The 20,950-nt window shown below is 45.3% G+C and overlaps 1 protein-coding gene across 2 annotated transcripts in view; it reads left to right on the forward strand.

Moving 5' to 3' along the window:
- LOC113010999 (solute carrier family 53 member 1) overlaps positions 1-9,534 on the forward strand; it is a 37,392-nt gene extending 27,858 nt beyond the window's left edge. Inside the window, exons 6-16 of one of the 2 annotated variants that reach the window (XM_026150357.2) lie at positions 90-173; positions 2,700-2,781; positions 5,343-5,432; positions 5,548-5,645; positions 5,765-5,944; positions 6,039-6,201; positions 6,276-6,470; positions 6,600-6,763; positions 6,965-7,104; positions 7,245-7,466; positions 8,270-9,534. In XM_026150357.2, coding sequence (XP_026006142.1) covers positions 90-173; positions 2,700-2,781; positions 5,343-5,432; positions 5,548-5,645; positions 5,765-5,944; positions 6,039-6,201; positions 6,276-6,470; positions 6,600-6,763; positions 6,965-7,104; positions 7,245-7,466; positions 8,270-8,324 — 1,473 coding nt within the window. In that variant the 3' untranslated portion in view covers positions 8,325-9,534. The remainder of the gene's footprint in view (positions 1-89; positions 174-2,699; positions 2,782-5,342; positions 5,433-5,547; positions 5,646-5,764; positions 5,945-6,038; positions 6,202-6,275; positions 6,471-6,599; positions 6,764-6,964; positions 7,105-7,244; positions 7,467-8,269) is intronic. The other variant, XM_026150358.2, reaches the window with a different exon arrangement.
- Positions 9,535-20,950: the final 11,416 nt, after the last annotated feature.

A 20,950-nucleotide genomic window follows, 5' to 3' on the forward strand; every position in this document is an offset into this window, starting at 1 on the left:
TGAGACACGTCCCCTCGGCCACAGCTGCGGAGCTGCGATGCCGCTCCAATGAACGACGGGATGACCGACCTTCAAACTCTGTGTTTCAGGCGCTGGTCACCACGGAGCTGGAGGGCGGAGACAGGCAGAAGGCCATGAAGAGGCTGAGGGTCCCTCCGCTCGGAGCTGCACAGGTCACACACACAGATGTAGATTGTTGGTGTTCTGATCACTGCAGCTGTGTGCCTTTGATTTTTATGGCTCACTTCAAGTTTGTGCAAACAACAAACCTTTGCAGAAAAGTGCGTAAAACTGTGGTGCAGCATGCCGATCGTGCTGCAAATATCAGTCTTTATTGTCTGTCTAAATTCTCTCTGTGGAAATGTCACAGCAACGATCCAGGGATGCTCCTCTTTGTCCATAGTTATCTCTTTATTTTAGACCAGGTGGCGTCTCTGCTGCCACACCAGCCTCGGTCTCCATCTCACATCCTTTACAGGAGCATCGAGTTTCCACTGTGGAATAATGATGATTATCTGCAGCTCAGCGCTGTGAGAGGCGTGGTCTTTGTGATTGGGGCCGCCTTCTTCATCATGTACTTGTATGGTGATGACTTCTGTTGATGACCCCTCAGCTGCTGTGAGCACTGGCTGCCTTGTTAGCTTCGTTGTTAATTTCTCCAGATCAGAGAGGGTTAGTGACGGGTGGGCGTGGTTTTTTCAACCTGCGCGGGGTTTTAAACAAACAGCCCCTGAAGCTGCCTTATGACTCGATGCTGGGAAGCATTTGACCGGGTGCATCTGTTTTATGCTCTCAATACATTTGGATTTGGCCCTAATTTCATTTCATGGGTTCAGTTTCTTTCCTCCTCACCTCTGAGGCACGTGTTACAACAAATCCGCTATTGTCTTCTTATTTCCCACTTCTCCGTGGTACGAGACCAGGATATCGCGTCTTCTTTTTATCAATCAAACCGTTGGTGATTAAACTGCGAGCTGACAGTTGCATTAAGGGCATCTTCAGAGCTGACCGGGAGCACAAAATACTTCTATGCTGACGACCTCCTGATGTCAGAGCCTTCATGCTCTCTTCCTCGGGCTCTCGCCGGTTTGAATGTTTTGGCCATATTTCAGGCTACAAGTTGAACCTGCATAAAAGTGACCTTCTCTGTGTCCACTCTGTAGCCAGGAAGATTGATGAAAGCTCTTTATGAAAGACACTTTGTCGCGCAGCTCAGAGTACCAAGATCTTCAGAGATGGACCAGTTTACCACTGTCATTAACTGGCTGCATCAGTCCTATCAAAATGAACATACGGCCCAAGTTCCTTTATTTGCAGTGTGTCCCATGCTACTTACCCAATAAGTATTTTATAACACTGACTAAGCATATCTCTGCATTTGTTTTTACTGGCAAAAGTCCACGAAAGATTTCATGCAGAGAACTAGGCCAAACTTTCAGTCTTGTTATTGGGCAGCAAATATTTGCTGTACTGGATGAGTAGTTCTACTGCAGAGACTCCAGCTTGGCTCCAAAGTGAGTCTGAGCTTTGTTGAGTCCTCTCCCATTAGATCTGTGCACCTGTGTAACCCTGCATGACGCTCAGAATCTGCCTGCAATGTAGGAAAAGGTTGGGGTTACACTTAATGCCAATTAAAGCACCTATCAGCTCAAATCACATGTTCCCACCCTCCATGATGGACTTTAAAATACGGGAAAGTAAAGGCCTTAGAAATGGCAAAGACCTTTTTGTAGCTGGGGTTGTTGCCTCGTTCACGCAGCTCCTGAAGCTGTTTAATGATCCTCAGCAACATATTTTCCACTATTTACAAATTCTCCACTTTGTAAAGAGCCGATTTCCTTCATTTCAGGAACTACCCGAGGAAACGTCTTTGGATAAAATGATTAATATGAACATTCATAAGAGATTAAAGGAATCTGCGCGATATTATTAGAGATCCTTCTCTCTGCATCCTTAAAGCACAGGGGCAGAGACCCTGGGATGACTCTGGCGATCTTCTCTCCAGAGGCTTCACTCTTCTTCTGTGTGCCAGGCATGAGCTGCAGTTCAAGGTCCTACACTGATTACATATCTCCAAGGAAAGGTTAGCCAAGTTCTCTGCAGGAGCTGAGCCCGGTGTGACAGATGTAAAGCAGCACCAGGTTCATACTTTGTGGATGTGCCCCGATCCTTATGACTGTCTGTGTTTAGCACCCTTTCACAGATATAAACGTTAAATGTGATCCTCGTGCTCTAACGGCTGTCGTTGGGATGATGCCTGAAAACATCACTCTGCCAAAATACTCTTCACTTCTGTTGCCTTTGCTTCACTCATTGCAAGGCGCCCTATGCTTTGAAGATGAAGCAGGAAGCTCCTCCCACACGTGAACAGTGGCGTGCAGAGCTCGTCAGGTTTTTGCATTTGGCAAAGATGAGATGTACACTGGCAGGTTCCTTCTCAGGACCGGATAATATCTCTATATCACCATCATAGTTAACTGTACACTGAATGTCCCTTATGCATTTAAATATTTGTGTTTGTTGTTTGTTTGTTTTCCTTCTTTCTGTTGTCTTTTGGGGGTGTTGTAAATACTGAACAGCAAAGTACTGCATGTTCGAAGTGTTGCTGTTAGCTGCTGTGACTGAAAATAAAAGAAGAAGCAGAGCTGGTCGCGCTGCACAGCTGTGCAGGTGCTGTAACCGTGTCCGTGTGTCCACAGCCTGCTCCTGCCTGGACCACCTTCAGAGTCGGCCTTTACTGCGGAGTCTTCCTCGTCTTATTGGTCGTTGTGGTCATCACAGGTAAAACACAGTGACCTTTGTAACACTGAAGTGTCTCGTTTATACTTCCTGGAATCTGACTGTGTTTGTGGACAGGCCAGAAATATGTAAGTGTTATTCTGGTCGTCATGGGACGCGCGTGTCACAGGTGCTGTTTTAACCCAGACAAGTTTCAGACGGCTTTACAGTTTCTTCTGATTGCTTAAGCACATTTATTGTAACTATTGGCTAATTTTGCAAAACTCTTCACACAAATAAGAAAACCTGTCACCCAATAATCCAAACATTGTAGTTCTCTTGCAAAAGCAAACACAGCTAGATTAACTCTTCACACCTTCATAAAAATGGTGTTTCCGTATCAAACAGTACACACAAGCCATCATCTACTAAGCACACAATGCGCCAACTGCACACTGATGGTATGAATACAAAACACATCTGGCTTTTGCTTTCTCTGTGCACAAGGTAGGCTATGTCAGTGTGAGCTCATACTTCTGTCATAGATCCATAAGCATAGAGGGATCCAAACTTCAAGTACTGGTGTTTATTCAAACACATCAAAACAAACACAAGTGTTTATTTCCAAGTATAGGATTATTTGCAGTCGCCATAATGACTATATGGGTTACTTAGTCTGCAGTGAACATGCTTCCTCTGCCCCAGCATCTGGTCATCTAGCAATTCTGTAAAGTAACAATTTCAGTATTTTTACATCAATGGTATTGGTGTGTTTCTCATTGGCATATGGCAGTGCTACAAATCTTTGTGCGAAGTGACTGTACTCACTGATTCTCATTTCAAGATGTCCTTATGATGCTTGCTACAGTGTAGCGGCTCGAGTTAGGCTGGACCCGTTGGCCAGCTACCCTCAGGGTCATTCCACGGTTGATTACATGGTCCACTATTGTAGCTCTGATGTCATCAGCAATTCTATTTCTTACTCTTCCTACCCTTCCTCTCCCCCCTCCTCGTCTTCCTCTCCTCCCTCCTCATCTTCCTCTCCCCCCTCCTCATCCTCCTCTTGCTCCTCCTTGTCCTTGTCGTCCTCTTCATCCTACTTCTTCACCTCCACGTCCTCTTCCTCGGCCTCCTCTACTTCTCACTCTTCCTGCTCCCTCCATTGTACTCCGCACACACAGCTTACCTGTATTATAGTGCTTAGGCTGATTGCAAAGTGAACTAATTATCTAAAAAAGTTTTCACATGTGAAAGTGTGCCAGACAGTTGGCAGATTAGTGTTAATGATAGCCATACATGTGCATACTTTTGCTAGGAGTGTGTTGGAAATTTGGTAATTGAGTGTTGTGCAGTGAATTGTGCCTACAGTTTTGCAAAGTGTGTGTTACAAAATTGCAAACTGAGTGCAAAGCAGTTTTTGTGCTTTTAGTTTTGCAAACTCAGTGAGTGGTTTTGCTATAAATCTGAATAGTTTTAGAGATTGTGCTACAGGAATCACAGTTAGGGTTTAAGCATTCAGAAAAAACTGTAATGCTTTGGCTCAGGGCTGTCACACTGTGGGCCACAAACAGCCCACGGACCAGTGACGCGCCCCCTACTGTCAGTGTGAAGACGTCACATATTGAACTGTTTTTCTACACGATAAAGAAAGAAACCTGTCAGCACGACTCTTTGGATTTAACTGACATACCCGTCCAGTTTTTGTCTCCTATAGTAGAAAGTCCAGAGTCCATTATTATTATTATTATTATTTCTATAATAATAATAATACTTTATTACGCCACAGGAAAAAGGAGACTTTTGTGAGAGAAGGGAGAAATAAATGATTCTGGAATATCAGCATCCTGGTGGGAGGTGAGAAAGATGGAGCAAGCGTGACAGCACTACAGCGGTCTGTAAAGTTAGTGTTACTACAGTCGTATTATTAAGGCATCAGGTGAGAATGAAGAGAGAGACTAAAGTATACACCACAGTAACTCACCAGTAATACATTTCTGTGAATGTGAGGAACAGTAGTGTGTAAAGTTGTGGAGGGAAAGACCAGTGTTGTTTATGCAGCACCCTAACAGGCGCCTCAGGGTGCTGCACATTGTAAGGTAGACCCCACAATGACACATGCAGAGAAAACCCAACAGTCATGTGACGAGTGACAGTGGAAGGAAACCTGCAGTAGGACCAGGCTCAGGCTCCTTCCTGCTGACATCAGAAACAAAGATTTCATGATTTCCACAGGAACAGGCAGGAGGTCGTAATTATGAGTGAGCAGCACACTTCCACCTCTGATAAGCATCTTAAATCTGCACAACAACGGGAGCAGAAGAAGGACGAGCAGAGAGATGATTGGCCTTTCTTTGTATTCACTTGTGTTGTTGTGATTGTTTAGTTGTGTTTTGGGGGTTTTAGGTTGACTTGTAACAGTATCCACAGGAAACAAATGACTGACGTGCCGTCCCATCCTCCAGTAGAACCATCATGAATGTTGGTTTCCACTTGTTGTTGTGCAGATAAACAAAAGTCTGTTTGCAGACATGCTGCAGACTCCTCACATCAGGCACTTTGTTTTTGCTCTGTGCAGTTTTGCTCGGTATTGATGGTGCTGTCTCCTGATTGGTCTTTGTCATTAGTAGCTGTGGGGACAGATCGTTCTGATGTTTGGCCTATGGTCCGAATCTACAGAGGAGGCTTCCTGTTAATAGAATTCCTCTTCCTGTTAGGTATGGACACACAGACACTCTCACACTGTAGCTTATGTGCCAAGTTTGGAGTCGAGTTAGTCATCAACTCATATCAGAGACAGGAAGTTAAAAAAACAACTCTTTTGTCTTGTAGGCATCAACACTTACGGCTGGAGGCAAGCAGGCGTCAACCATGTGCTCATATTTGAACTGAACCCCAGAAACAACCTGTCCCATCAGCATCTGTTTGAGGTCAGAGGTCAGATTGAACCAAAGAAAGAAGTCGTGTTCTCATAGAGATGATTTAACGATCTGTGGGCCGTGGCCCCCTCCACGGGGAGAGGATGCTGACTGAGTCATTGTGTGTGCAGATTGCAGGTCTGCTGGGGGTGCTGTGGTGCGTAAGCCTGCTGTCCTGTCTCTTCAGCGACAAGATCCTGGTGCCGATGCAGGCCAACCCTCTGGCTCTCTATGGGCTCTTCTTCCTTTTCCTCATCAACCCCTTCAAGACCTGCTACTACAAGTCACGCTTCTGGCTGCTCAAACTTCTGGTAATGGCCCTGACCAGAGTCTTTACATCATACCTTTTGTGTGGTTAAGCTTTTATTCTGAAGAGGGCTCTTCCTGTGACGTCTTCCTCCGCAGTTTCGAGTGGTGACGGCTCCGTTTCACCGCGTTGGCTTTGCAGACTTCTGGCTGGCTGACCAGCTCAACTCTCTGGTGGTGGTGCTGATGGACCTGGAGTACATGATCTGTTTCTACAGCTTTGAGCTGGACTGGACCAAACACAACGGGCTCATCAGCAGAGGTGAGGCTCCGAGATGCTCGCTGCTCACGCGCACGTGTCGGAGCAAACCGGTGGCTAAATGTCGTCCTCTTCAGGTAACGATGTGTGCAACTCGTACTCGTATGGCGTTCGGGCGGTGATCAAGTGTCTTCCTGCGTGGTTCCGATTCGTCCAGTGTCTGCGCCGTTACCGTGACACCAAGCGGGCCTTCCCTCATCTGGTTAATGCTGGCAAATATTCCACCACCTTCTTCGCTGTTACCTTCTCCGCCCTCTACAGCACACACAAAGGTAGGCTGACAGATGCCGTGTTATAAGGCAATGCCATCCTGAGCTCATTCTCTCCTCTGTGTTGTTATTATGGGATGGAGCTCTAATGGCAGGCTGTAACTGGAGAACACTCTGATGTCCCGCCCACAGACGCAGGCTCGGAGGCCCAGATCTTCTTCTATCTGTATATTGGCTGTTTGGCGCTGAGCTCGTGTTACACTCTGGTCTGGGATCTGAAGATGGACTGGGGACTGTTTGACCGCAACGCGGGAGAGAACACCTTCCTGAGAGAGGAGATAGTCTATCCACACAAGGTATTACACCACACAAAGAAGCTGCAGCTCCTCCTGTGGCCACTTTACAAAAGTCGGTGTCCAAATGTCAGGACTTCAGGCTGAACTAAGCAGGCTTGCTGCTGCTAACCCTGTCATCCACAAATCAACAGCAGCACGTGTTGTTATGTAGTCACACAGCATGAATGTGAAGCGCGTGCTCTGTTGTGCGTCCTCCTGCAGGCCTATTACTACAGCGCCATAGTAGAGGACGTGCTGTTACGCTTCGGATGGATCTTAACGGTCACCGTCACCACGCTCGTCACGTTTGACGGCATCTCTGACATCTTTGCTACAGTCCTGGCCCCGCTGGAGGTCTTTCGGTACACAGAGTCTTTTTTCTTTATTCATCCCTTTGGTTTTTCTCATAGTTCATTCCTAACTTTGTGTATCTGCAGGGCCTAGATCAGGAAGTGATAAAGTAACAGAAACTCAGTAACGGGTTAATGTGTGATCCTTGTAGGCGCTTTGTGTGGAACTTCTTCCGCTTGGAGAACGAACATCTGAACAACTGTGGTGAATTCAGAGCCGTCAGAGACATCAGCGTGGCTCCGCTCAACGCCGACGACCAGACCCTCCTGGAGCAGATGATGGACCAGGAGGATGGCGTGAGAAACCGACAGGGCAAGAAGAGCTGGAAGAGGAGCTACAGTATGAGCCTGCGCAGGCCACGCCTGGCCTCGCAGTAAGTCTTTTCCCCGTCTGTCTGTCCTGCTGAGTGCAGGCGTGGGCCCCTCAGTCACGGCAGAGGAGACGCATGTTTCATCAGCGTGCACAGAAGGCCGTCGACCCCACGTAGAACAATGTAGCTTCATGCAAAACAGAGAAACTGCAACGTCATTTATTATAGATACAGTCAGCGCAGTGATCTGTGGGGGGGTTAGCTCGTGGTCCTGCAAAGGTTAGCTATCTCAGGTAGTTGTTTACTTGCATAGCAATCTGTTTCATGGTAAAACCACAGCCTGATAACCTGTGAAGACCTCTGGTTATTATGTTCACACGTAAACCGCTGACTCAGAAAACAGATGATTGGATGTTTAGAGGTAAAATCTTGTGTTTGTCTCAGGTTTAAAGCATTCAGTCATTCTGTGATTGCAGAGGAACATCACAGACACATGTGGCGGCGCCTCAGTGTGCAGAGGCACCGCCACATGTGTCTGTGGCAGCTAAAGTGAGAACTGAGTGACGCTGGTGATCCACGGGCCTCCTGCAGCCTGATTGTATAGACAGTATGTTTGATGCCACCTAATTTACACAGTGTAGATCCCAGTGCATACATATCCAGTATAAACATATTACACAAGGAAGATGTGAAAGCAGTGTTGAAGCCACACGACACACGGCTGCGTGTTCAAAGGGCCGTGGCTCCGACACGCGTGTCGCAGCCACGGCTGTGCGAACACGCCTGAGACAGACGACATTAGCTCAGTGATCAGTCGTGGACTTGAGTTCCCACTTTAAGAGCTTCCTTCCTGTTTCTCCTTTTAGGTCCAAGACTCGTGACACCAAGGTTCTGATAGAGGACACGGATGATGACTCCTGACATCAGGCCACGCCCCTCGCCTGGGTCCAGAATTTATTCAAAGGAGGAAACTCCACCTCCTAACTGAGGATTTACCCAGAGAGTGGGCGTTGAGCTCCCAACCAGGGATGAGTTTGAAGCTCGTACCTACGTCATCTTGTTTTTCTCTGCTTGGGTTCAGGACTGCTCGGACGGATGAACTCTGACCTCTTAAACAAACAACCCAGCTACGTGTCCAACCTGCTGTCAACACTCCCCGATGGTGGGCTTATCACTTAAACTCTACTTTACCCAGGCAGCCTCCCAGAGGTGGATTCTTAAACTACACCCACTCCTCCACCGCTGCTCGGGCTCTTCTCGAAGCCTCAGCATAGCACGAGTGAAACACCAGTGACATTTTCCATTTCCCAGTGCCGTCTCAGTGCCACACCACTCCCATACAGGGAGAGGCCAACAGTTTAAGCCTGTTGCTGTCCTTTGGCCATCAGCATCCCCCGCTCCCAGCATCCTGGAAACGACTGGGCAGAGGCCTGTAGTAGGTTATGTAGTAGCTGCAGAAATTAGGAACCACCCTGTACTTTGCCCCTCGGAAGGAAAGCAAAAACACCACAGGGGTTAAAACGAGTCCTCCTCAGCAGACGGTGCTGATGGACATCTGGTAACTGTGGCGTCCCCGTGCTGTTCAGCTTGATCACTCAGTCATCACAGAGCTGCCTACCTGCACCTTACATGCTTTAGAAACATGCACTTTGTAGGAGCGTGAGATGGAGGCCCATCATGTCTCGACACACGGACGGTGATTTTAGTGTTTCATCGTTGGTGGACGTGCAACGCTCAGCCATTATTCACTATAAGGAGACAGAAACGTGGCTTTTTCTTTGTACCTGTTGTTGTAAATGTACCACGGACCAAAGTTCAGTGTGTGTGGAAATATTTAGTGAGTGCCACACAGGAAACACACTGTGTAGTGCTGCCGGCTGTTCAGCTGTGGAGAACGACCATCATCCTGTCGTAGTTCCCACTCACCCGCCCCGGGAAATGGTTTGAATGTACATCACATTATTCGTATAGGTGTAGATCTGCCACCTCGTCGGGTTTGAACAAACTTGTGTTGTCCCCTGAAATCGTGATTTGAAAACCTGAAGACTGTTTGAGTAGAAACAGTTGGTTTGTGCAACATGTCGTCTTTGGGCTGGTTCACTGAAATATGAGGGTGGAGACGAAGGCAGAGGTCACCTGTCTGTCATCAGTGTCTGTCTGTCAGCAGGTGGTGTACTGAAACCTGCTTGGCTACGTGTATGCTAACTTGGGCGTGACTGGGCTGAAGCTTGACAGCAAGAAATGCTGCTCTGAAACAAAGTGTGTGCAGCACGAAGCTGTGAGTCTTAAGAAGGAACAGTCTTAGTTGTTGCCTTTTTGACCTTCCTGCAGCAGGGGAGCGATTCCTGGTTTGTGCGCCATCATCAACAGGTCGCACACATCGGTCTGTTTTCACTGCTCGTTTCTGCCTGATGATGTTTCTTAGAGACGGGACAACACTGGAGGAAAGGCTTTCCTAAACGTTGCTCTTCACGTTCCAAAAGTCGTCAGCTCCCTTTTGCTTCGTGCTTGGATGAGATCGCGTCTGACGACAGCTTCGACAAAGTGTTGCTGTCTGTGCTTTCATGAGGCGGCGGTTCGTTTTATGTACTTAGTTTTAATGTTGTGTGCATGCATTTGGAAGTCCTGGCGTGTGATGGCCTAAGACTTGTGTGCACTTTTTTACTTTTCTCTGCGGAGCCTCGTTGTGATGTTTCTGTTCTGCTGTATTTGCCTCCGTACAGACTGAGGCTCTTTCAATCCTCACAATGCATCCAAATACATGTTTGCGTCTTAATGTTTTACATTTGGGAAGTTCTGATTTGGATCCTCAGTTTATTTCTCAGCTGAAATAAGAAGCACGTTAGCGTTAGGCTATCGTCGGATAACAACATTCCCATAGTTTGTTTTTTCCTTATTATTGAGCTAAAATAAAGACAAATAGATTCCATAGTATATAAAAGTTTGTACGTCTGATGCTAATTATCATTTATGATCACCATCATACGCTGTCTGAGATTTGTCCACCACATTAAACATGATTCCACTTCCAGTCACCAGATTAAAAAACAGAGCGTGCTCCCTGATTGGTCGGTGAGTGCTTCCTGTTAGCTGTCATGTTGCTACGTGACTTCCCTGTGATTGCCAGGGTTGCTCGCAGTTTGCCTGGAATATGCTGACTTAGCAGTTTTCTAATTACCTCCGAGCTGTGGGAAGTGTGTCCCGTCTGGAATTGGAGAACTTTTTCCTTCAAAGTAAAAGCTGCGCCTCAACACATTTAAGGTGCAGCTATTACTCTGAAGGTGAACGTTGTGTTTCCAGTCGCACTTTTCACATTATCAGTTCTGCAGGGGGCGTGGCCAACAGGTGTGTGCAGACACGTCAGCATCTTCCATGCAAACTGCAGACTAACAAGCACTACATACCTGTGACCAGGTTCACCAACCAGCTGCTGGTGACCTGATGGTCACCTGACCCGACCGTGCCGTGAGGCTGACGGGCTGTCACCACATGGTCACTTTTTATGAAATGAAACAGTAAAAATGATCTGCAGAGACCATGGCTGTGCTAGCTGTTAGCTTGTGACAGGAGGTGTAATGCTTCAGCCCGACTGACTGATTTTACTGCATCACTTTTAAAATGCCTCCGTGTAGCTGACAGTCCAGGATTGGACCAGGATATGATGCTTCTGTTTCCCAACTACAACATGGAGCTCTGGCAGGTTTGAGTATGTAACAGTGTTCATACTGGCTCTATAAATGTGGAGTCAAACCGACCTGACGGTGCGTTTCCCTACATCCTGTGTCTGCTTTCAGTTTCAGCGAGCGCTCCGGGAGCTCGTCTGCTCATTCCTCACGCACACATTCGTGCACTCTAACATTCCCACAGCGACCCTTTGAAAACCTCGTTTCCTGATACGTTTCCAAGCATTTGCCGACTGTAGCTCGAGCTCAGGGTTCATGTCCGTCACAGACGCACTGAGCGTGACAGGGTCGTCCTCGGGTAACCATCAGAGAGCAGCACATGTTCGTCCGACACAGTCGCTCCACCCAAAGACGAGTCAGTCCCGTGTTCGTACTGTTACTTTGTAGCTCCTCAGGTTTCACATTGACACACAGATTAAAATACAGTGAAGCCATCGATGCATTGTGAACAGTGTGTTTCACATTGGCAGGAGAGTGGGAGACGCAATGTGATGAAGATTTTGTACTCAGGATATTGTGAGCACACTTGCACCTTAACATGCTAACTCACGAGCAGCTGCGGAGCCCCGACTGCGCGCAGCCCCCCATCACCCCGCGTGCCCTTTCCGTCTGTTTGCCTCCTGTTGTGCATCCAAGTCCAGGACCAAATAACATGTTGTGATGCAGAAAGTCTAAGTTGGGCTTCTTTTCATGTATTTACATTGAATGCATCAGTTGCTTCATGATTTCAGCTGCAGGCTGACTTGGCTGTAGCTTTATTTTACACTCCGTTTTTATAAGCCTGTGAGACTTTAAAAATGTTTGATGTTATGACAGACAGGTGACGCCCTCCACCCTGATGAAGCTGCCCGGCAGTAGAGTGTAGGCCTGGGCCACACTTCACTATGATGTTGGGATTGTCAGAAGCGTGCCACCAAAAGCCAAATCGAATGTTTGATCTAGTTTGTGATTTTCCCCTTTTTTTGTTCACATATTTTAATCCATGTTGAAATTTAAATGTTAATTTTGGTCAAAATGTTTTGGATGACATTATACATTTGATATGTTTCACGGTTCAAATAAAACGTTGTATAGAGACCTGTGTTAATATTTCATACCTCACCAAGTGGGAGAGTCGATAGCCTAGAACAGTGGAATCTGCTGTTTTGGAGAATGTCTGAACCCTCGGTGATTTCCCAACATTTCACACTGGACAGCTGACTCTGAACAACATGTCAGTAAAAGGAGATCAAAGGTCAAAGACTTGAGATTCTGTTGGTTTTCTCCTGGGCAGGAAAATGAGGTTGTCTACACAATATTAGCTGGTCACTCTGTCAGGTATTTTCCATCATCTTGGCCAAGAGCTATGTTGTGTTAGGTGTGTTCTTTGACCATATACTGTACATAACAGAAGCATGTAACCTCTACAGTTAGTGAAGCATCACTTCCCCATTCACCCATTTCCTTATCCTCTTGTCCCACCTGGGGGAGGTCCATAACTGGGCTAAAGGTCATTAGCTTAGCAGCCAGATGTCACATGGACCGAGGGGTGATGCACACTCAGACAGTAGTGACTTATAAGTCACACAGTAAGACATGCCTGGATTTATCTTCCTCCTGGATTCTAATGGAGACCGTGATGAAAAAATGAATCTCGTTTTGTATTCGTCAGTGTGTGAAACTAGCCACTGGGACCATGAACTCATCAGGAAAATGTTTACTGTGGATGTAGCTACAGTGATGTCACCCTTTGAGCCAGGAGTTTCTCACTTTTCCTGGGCCATTGGTTTGCAAAAAACCTGAGGCGGGGCTGGGGGGTTCTGATTGTCATCAGCCAATGATAACACACTTTGAAACGTAGTATGACCAAGATTTGCAAACTAAATTTTTTTTTTTTATTACATTTGACCCAAAAGCAGTGAATGAGATCATAAACTGGGTATGAAGGTGTGTGCAGAGGTGGAGGCCGCCACTTTCCCAGCTCTGGGAGGCTTTTTGCAACCACAGCTATCGCCATCTGGTGGCCTAAAATAGAATGCAAGTTTTTAAGCACTTCTGCTTTAGCTTAATTTTTCTGACACAGATGCCATGCCCAGGTTTTATCTGTCTAATCCCCCTGTGCTGCCAGCGAAGGATCGAGGTTTGTGTGTTTCAGGTCACACTGTATGTCATCTGGACCCAGCATTAGACCAGCACAGAGGATTCTGTCAAGAGCAACACTTTCAACAGAATGGATTGTGATTGGATGCTAAGTTGTAATACTCCTTGAATGAAACGCATGAAGATTTCTGTAGAGGAAGCAGCACGGCTCGTCACTCCCAGGTGTCTTTTTAGCTGCAGTAACAGGTAAACAGGGTTTTTATGAATGAACTTTTGCAAACTCATTTTCCTGCAGCAGCTCTGAGTTTTCTCTGAGGCATTTATTCTTCAAGCAGCGGGATCTTATTTTTCTCAAAGCCTTTCAACAGTTTGGTAACACTCCAGTCTGCGTGGAACCCTTACTGGCCGGTTCTGTTAGATCCATTATCATCCTCCAAGAATCTCCACACCAATGGGTCCGCAGCATGGAACATTGCACAGGACAAAGATCGAGGGACATGATTTGTTTTACACATTTGAATGTATTTTTACACCAAAAACGTGCATTTTTTGGTGTGATTGGTTAAAATGTGGAGTGATCTGAGACACTAACCTTCTAAATGTGGCACATGAAGAAGGTTGGCTCGAACTATCTTGGAGACCATATGGATGAAATAAGATTTACACAGGAATAAAGCCCTAATCGGGCTCATCCCCAACTACCAAAACAAGTGTGGGTTTTTGTTTGTTTTTTTACAACTGTAAACACTTTTAATTTGCATTGTGACCCAGAACCATTTGGTTTTACATTATATATGGATGAACATACTCATTAGAAGCATTGTATAATCAAAGACTGATCTGTGAGTGTTGTCTTGTATGTACAGTAGTAGCGTAATGCTACAGGGGCACCTGGTTCACCAACTCCTGTTACACGTTTTTCAGTAAAATGAGCTAAAGCTGTAACTTGTTTCTGACTGCAGATCTTTTTCTTCCTCACATTTCAGTCTCCTTCACCCCTGAGCCTTCCTGGCTGAAACAGAACCACCACACGGCCACAGACCAAATCTAAGTTTAGATTGTGTCGGCAGGTTAAGATACAGCGAGTTACAGTAATCCAGCTGAGATGTAACCAGGCATTGATGTTAGTTTAAGTTATTTTTAGAAATGAGCTACAATGGTTGCAAAGATTTCTGATTTGATTTCTAAAGGCACTATCAACATGAAATTATCACCACATGTCAGTAACAATCCATCCAATCCACACATGCAAAGAAATCAAACCATAGATATCCATAAATTATGTGCAATAACGAGAAATGACACAGGGAACAAGTATTGAACATCCATCCATCTTCTTCCGCTTATCTGGGACCGGGTCACGGGGCCAGCAGCCTAAGCAGAGAAGCCCAGACCTCCCTCTCCCCAGATCAAATGTCCCGTCGCAATGGGCCAGACAGCCCATACTCCCGCAGCACCTCCCACAGGACACCCCGAGGGACACGGTCGAATGCCTTCTCCAAGTCCACAAACACATGTAGACTGGTTGGGCAAACTCCCATGCACCCTCAAGCATCCTCGAGAGGATAAAGAGCTGGTCCAGTGTTCCACGACCAGGACGAAAACCGCATTGTTCCTCCTGTATCCGAGGTTCGACTAGCGGACGAACTCTCCTTTCCAGCACTCTGGCACAAACTTTCCCAGGGAGGCTGAGGTGTGTGATCCCCCTGTAGTTGGAACACCCACTCGGTCACCTTTCTTAAAGATAGGAACCACCACCCCGGTCTGCCAATCCAGAGGTACTGCCCCTGAGCTGCACACAACATTGTAGAGGCGTGCCAACAAGCCTGATAAGACTCCTTCTTCAGCCTGGTGACTCCCTCACCTCTGGTGTCCACCATTTGGTTCAGGGATTACCACCATGACAGGCACCAACCACCTTGCAGCCGCAGCTCAGTGCAGCGGCTTCAGCAATGGAGATGCTGAATATGGTCCATTCGGACTCAATGTCCGTCTCCCTGTTGTTGAATCTCTGCCGGAGGTGTGCGTTGAAGATCTCATGGACTGGGGCCTCTGCCAGGCGTTTCCAGTGCACCCTCATTACACGTTTAGGCGCCAGGTCTTTCCAGCATCCTCCCCCGCCACCTGATCCAACTCACCACCAGATGGTGATCAGTTGACAGCTCAGCCCCTCTCTTTACCCGAGTGTCCAGAACATATGGCCGCAGGTCCGGTGATACGATTACAAAATCGATCATCGACCTACGGCCTAGAGCGTCCTGGTTTCATGTGCACTTATGGACGCTCTTATGTTCGAACAAGGTGTTTGTTATGGCCAAACTGTTGTTTGCACAGAAGTCCAATAACAAAACACAGCTTGGGGTCAGATCTGAGAGGCCTTTCCTCCCAATCACGCCCCTCCAGTTCTCACTGTCATTGCCCACATGAGCACTGAAGTCTCACAGTTGGACAACAGAGTCCCCAGGTGGAGCACCTTCCAGCACCTTGCCCAGGGACTCCAAGAAGTCTGGGTACTCTGAGGTGCCACTCGGCGCATAAGCGCAAATGACAGTAAGAACCCGTTCCCCAACCCGAGCACTGAGGTGAGCCCGACGTTTTCTAGCCGGTACCTCTCAACCTCAAGCACTAACTCAGGCTCCTTCCCCAAAAGTGAGGTGAAATTTCATGTCCCAGTTGCTAGTCTTGGTAGCCGGGGTTTGGTCTGCCAGGGTCTCTGTTCCTGGCTGCTGCTCGGCACACAATGCACCCAACCACTATAGCGCCTCCTGGGGGTGGTGGGCCTGCAGGAGACCCATGTCCCCTTTTTCGGGCTATTCCTCCATGGACTAAGGTCCGGCCCCCAGACGCTTGCCCTCGGGGACTCTCCCCAGGCCTGGCTCATGGGCGGGGCCCCGGTAACCCTACCCTGGGCAGGGTGAACTGTTCCCTTGGTGTCCTACTCATAGGGGTCTTCTGAATCGCTCTTTGTCTGGTCCCTCACTAGGACCAATTTGCCATGGGAGACCCTGACGGGGCAGAAGCCCCCAGACGACATAGCCCTGGGATCCCTGGAACACACAAACCCCTCCACCACAATAAGGTAGCGATTCATGGAGGGAATGAACATGTTTACTGAAATGGATTCAATACGTCGTACAAAAGCGTTTGTTGGCTTCAATACGCCTGCTGTATGCAGAAACTAGTCACAGTGACAGGTGTGATTTTACCCGTGCTGCCACACAGCCCAGAAGGTTCCGGGTCATTCTAGCAGCTTTGGTTTGTCTCTCTGAAACTAACCGAGTTTGTTGGCTGTGTTTGGCATCACTGTCCCCTCGTTTCATCTTCATCATCCTGGTAGGTGGCAGCAGGTTTTTATCAAGACTCTCAGGACATTTTTCCACTCATCCTTTAATTATCTGAATCACAGTGCTGTATGCTGAAAAACAGCCCCACGTCACGATGTTCCCACCTGTTGGTTTGGTGTTTTTGGGGTGATGTGCACTGCTTTTCACCTCCAAACATGGGGTGTATTCTGGCATCCAAAGAGTTCAGCTTTGGTCTCATGTGACCAGACTCTACTCTCCCAGTGTTTCACAGGCTTGTCTAAATGTTGTTAAGCAAACTTTAAATGTACTTGCCTGTGATTTGGGATTTTCATGTGTGGATTGGATGGGTTGTTACTGACACGTGGTGAAAATTTCACATCAATAGCACCTTTGGAAATAGATTTGCTTCGAAAGTTGGTGACTTGTTCAAAACTCATTTTACCTGCTGTATTGATAGTTCATATTACAGGATTTATAAAGAACAATAAAGAACTGAGCACTGAGAAACTCCATGTCAACTGGACAGTGGATGAAGTGCAAATGCCCCCGACAGTTTCAGGCTGTAATGATATGTCCACCCGATACTTAGACACCCAGGGTAAAAACACATGGGCAGCCATAGCAAAGCTAAAGGAGATGATCAAAATAGCTCCATCACTCAATATCATGAGTGTGTTCTTTTCTAATGTGGGGGAAAGATAATGACAGAATGAGAAATACTTTTGATATAGCAGTCAAAATTATTATGAAATACTACTACCAATGATTACAGTAATAGTAGTAATAATAACTACAAGCTGTTCCCCTGTATTTAGTTTAATCAGTGACCCTGCCAGAGCTAGCTAGCACGTCTAAACAAATAAAGATAGTGGTCAAAGACAAACCTCCAAACTACTGAATATGAATTCAATAAGGTGTATATACAGATATATAGGTTTAAATAAGTTCCAGAGCTTTGTTAGAAATGCCATGTTTGTTATTAGGAAAGTAAAGACACTTTGCTTTATGCGTCATTTTCTGTAAATACATTTATATATGAACAACATCTGAGTAAATGAGTGAAAAAATAAATCTTCAGTAACATTAAAATGATCTTTTGTTCTTTCAGTTCACTCTGTTCCATGTTTCATGTGTTTATGTTCATTTTAATCTTTTATTTTGATCACATTCTCTCTACTTTTATTTACTGGTTGTTTCACAGAGTACTACTATTGTAGTTCTGCCCATCTAGGATACACAGAGGCTTTAGGGTGGTTCAAATTACAAATGCGCTCCTGCCCCCTGCAGTAAATGCTTTTAACCAGCAGGGGGAGGTGTTGTCATTTTCTCCCAAAACAAGAACGCTCAGAGAAACGTCACTATTGGTGTTTTACTGATGTGGTTACAGATTTACAGATTTCGGATAAAGCGGATGAAGATGGATGGATGGATGGTTACAGATTTCAATGGTTTGACCCATATGAACCCACACCCTGTTAAAGTTTCAACATTAACTCTACCATAGTTTTCCTGACAGTCTGGGCTCTCATGGGTCAAAGGTGTTTTTCAGCCCTGAAAGGGTCATATGGCCGGCTGAAGATTGATAAATGCTGGCAAGACCGCATAAAGTGAAAAGAGCCAAATTTGGGCCCAGCCCTAGAGTTTAAAGGTAAAATGATGCACAGCTTCATCAACATATTAGCTGAGGTTACTAAGAATCAGCTGATTGTCAGGGTTGCCACAGGCTGACGGTCTGTACAGGCTGGATCCCGACATTCACCTGGAATAAGGCCTGAATCGGTAGAATGAGTTGAAGTAACTGCATGGATGGATGGCAGACACTTACTTTTCATGGAGTGGGCTTTTTGAGTGTCCTGAAGACAGCTCAGTGACACCTGGACTTAACCCATAATGGCAGCTTTCTCTGTTTTCGTCACAGCCACTGGATAAATGACAGGCTCTAAAAAAGCGTATTGATATTTGAATATTCATAATATGAATCAAAATGTGGGATGAGTGGACAAAGGATTAAACAACTGTGCAGTCTCCAATACAAACCCAGGTCAGCAGTCACAGGGAGTTGCAACTGTTGAGAGATTTAAATGATATCCACAGTATTGATACTAGCGCTGGCATCTATACTATGATCGATCCTTTGTTTGTAGCCTCTAAGTTGAGTATGTAGCGCACCGATTAATGTTAAATTCATTGGTGTTTATGCACTGTGAGAAATGGCTGAACCTGTGCTGTCGCATCTATGTTATCTATAAGCCTCAAACACATTTAAACACACGTCAGAGACGAGCACAGCTCCAAAAACCCAAAACATGAATGAAAAGTGTGTTTTCTTATTGCTGTACCAATCCCAGCGTTTAGTTTGCAGATTCTTCCCAACCTCTCTCCGCTGCACGTGAAAGGTCAAAGTATCGGTATCGGTGTCACTGCCAGTGTTGCCAACGTAGCGACTTTGTCGCTATATTTAGCGAATTTTCAGACCCTTTAGCGACTTTTTTTTTTTTAAACTCGTGAAAGCTCGTATCGCTTTTACTCTCAACAAGCAGCGGGTGCTGTAACGCAGTCAGTTCTTTTACTCTTATGCTGTTTTGTGGATCACAAGGTTTAAAACTACTTATAAACACACACACACAGTAACTCCACCAGAGTGCCTATTTCGGGTCACTTGCCGGTCCAAGCCCGGGTAAAGGAGCAGGGTTGGAATTGTGACATTAAAAAAAACAATAATTGCTAAAATAAATTTAATTTGTAGTTCTAAATAAACTCTAAATGCATTTAGGACGTTTTTACTCACTTTATGTCTCTTCCACGATGTTATTTCTCTCTCCAACAACGTAGGTTACAATTACATTAGCATGACCGATTATGCAAATTAGGCGATGACGTCATTTAGCGACTCTTAGGACAGCCAATAGCGAGTTTCCTGAGAATCTCAGGTTGGCTGAAGATCTCACCTACATGGAGAGACAGTGTAGAAATAAACTGTGGCCCGTGACGAGGGAAAGAAGACCAAATGGATTGGTCCTGTGTAAGACACAGCGCATAAATAAGAGGTTATTAAAAGATCAGCAAGATGACTGAAATACTTTAAGTTCACTCTGTAAGTTACGTAACATTAACAGGTATTTCAACTACCTCAGGCTCCCAATGTTACTGTTCAATATTGAATCATTTGAGGCACTTGTATATTGTATCTTTTGTTTGTTTTGTTTTGCTTGAAATACCTCAGGTTCATTAGGTAATATGTTTACAACCAATAATATCCTCTTTAAATCTTCTATAAAACTTTCATACCTCCAAGTTAGTTGTACCAATACTTGGCAAACATTATTATGGTTATGTTTGGACTTGCTTATGTTTTACAGTGTGAGTAGTTAAACATCCTACTTTCTTGGTGTATAAATGTTAATTTGCTGAAAGTATTTGGGTCACTTCAATGGGGAAAAACGAAATAGAGTCTGAAGACTTTTACTTAGGTACTCAACATTTAGTTTTCCTGTTTGAGAGTATCTTCTTTAGGTGTTTATACCTTAGCACCTTATAAATTTCTAGTTAATTTTACAGACATCCAGTTCACTTTATTCATTCCCTTCTTCTCTTATGACAGACTTACATTTCAGTTCCTTAAAAATACTATCCCTTAATGTTAGAGGTATTCGCGACAGTACCAAAAGAAAGTCAATTTTCATTTTCTGTAGACGAAAAAATGCTGATTTGATTTTTCTACAAGAAACTCATTCGAGTGATAATGATGTAAAATTCTGGAAAGCACAGTGGGGTGATCAGTGTTATTTTTGCCACGCCTCTCAACATTCGGCAGGCGTAGCCATTCTCCTTAACAACTTTAAAGGTAATATTATTGAATCGTTGTCTTCAGATGAAGGCAGATGGATTATTCTGGTTTTCAAATTGGACAACACCTTCTTTATAGTCTGTAATTTATACAGTCATAATAACACAACTCAGGCCAAATCTATGTGCATACAATTATCTGAGAAACTTGATTTTTTTAAAATCAAAATATAAGGGAGCCCACATGATTCTTGGAGGAGATTATAATGATGCTCCAGACGATCTTATAGATAGAGTACCAATAAGAACATCTCAACACTCAAAATTTAAAAGCACTGCATTTTTCTGTGAACAACTTGCAGTTATAGATGTATGGAGATTCTTCAACTCTGATACAAAAGAGTTTACCTGGAGCAATGCAAATAGATCTCTACAATCCAGAATTGATTTGTGGTTAATATCTTCTTCGTGTTTACATTTTGTTTCAGAATCTTCTCATGATTTTGCTCCATTAACTGATCACAAATTCATCACAATTCTCTTAGTTGGCAATAAACAAAGTCAAAGTAAACTACGTGGTTTTTGGAAGCTAAATAATAATTTATTGAATGATGATACATTTTGTAGTATAGTGGAAAAAACGGCAGAACAGATATTCGGGGGTTTACCAATATGAATCACACACTAAAATGGG

Source organism: Astatotilapia calliptera, chromosome 18, assembly GCF_964374335.1.
Source record: "Astatotilapia calliptera chromosome 18, fAstCal68.1, whole genome shotgun sequence".
Taxonomy (NCBI): Eukaryota; Metazoa; Chordata; class Actinopteri; order Cichliformes; family Cichlidae; genus Astatotilapia; species Astatotilapia calliptera.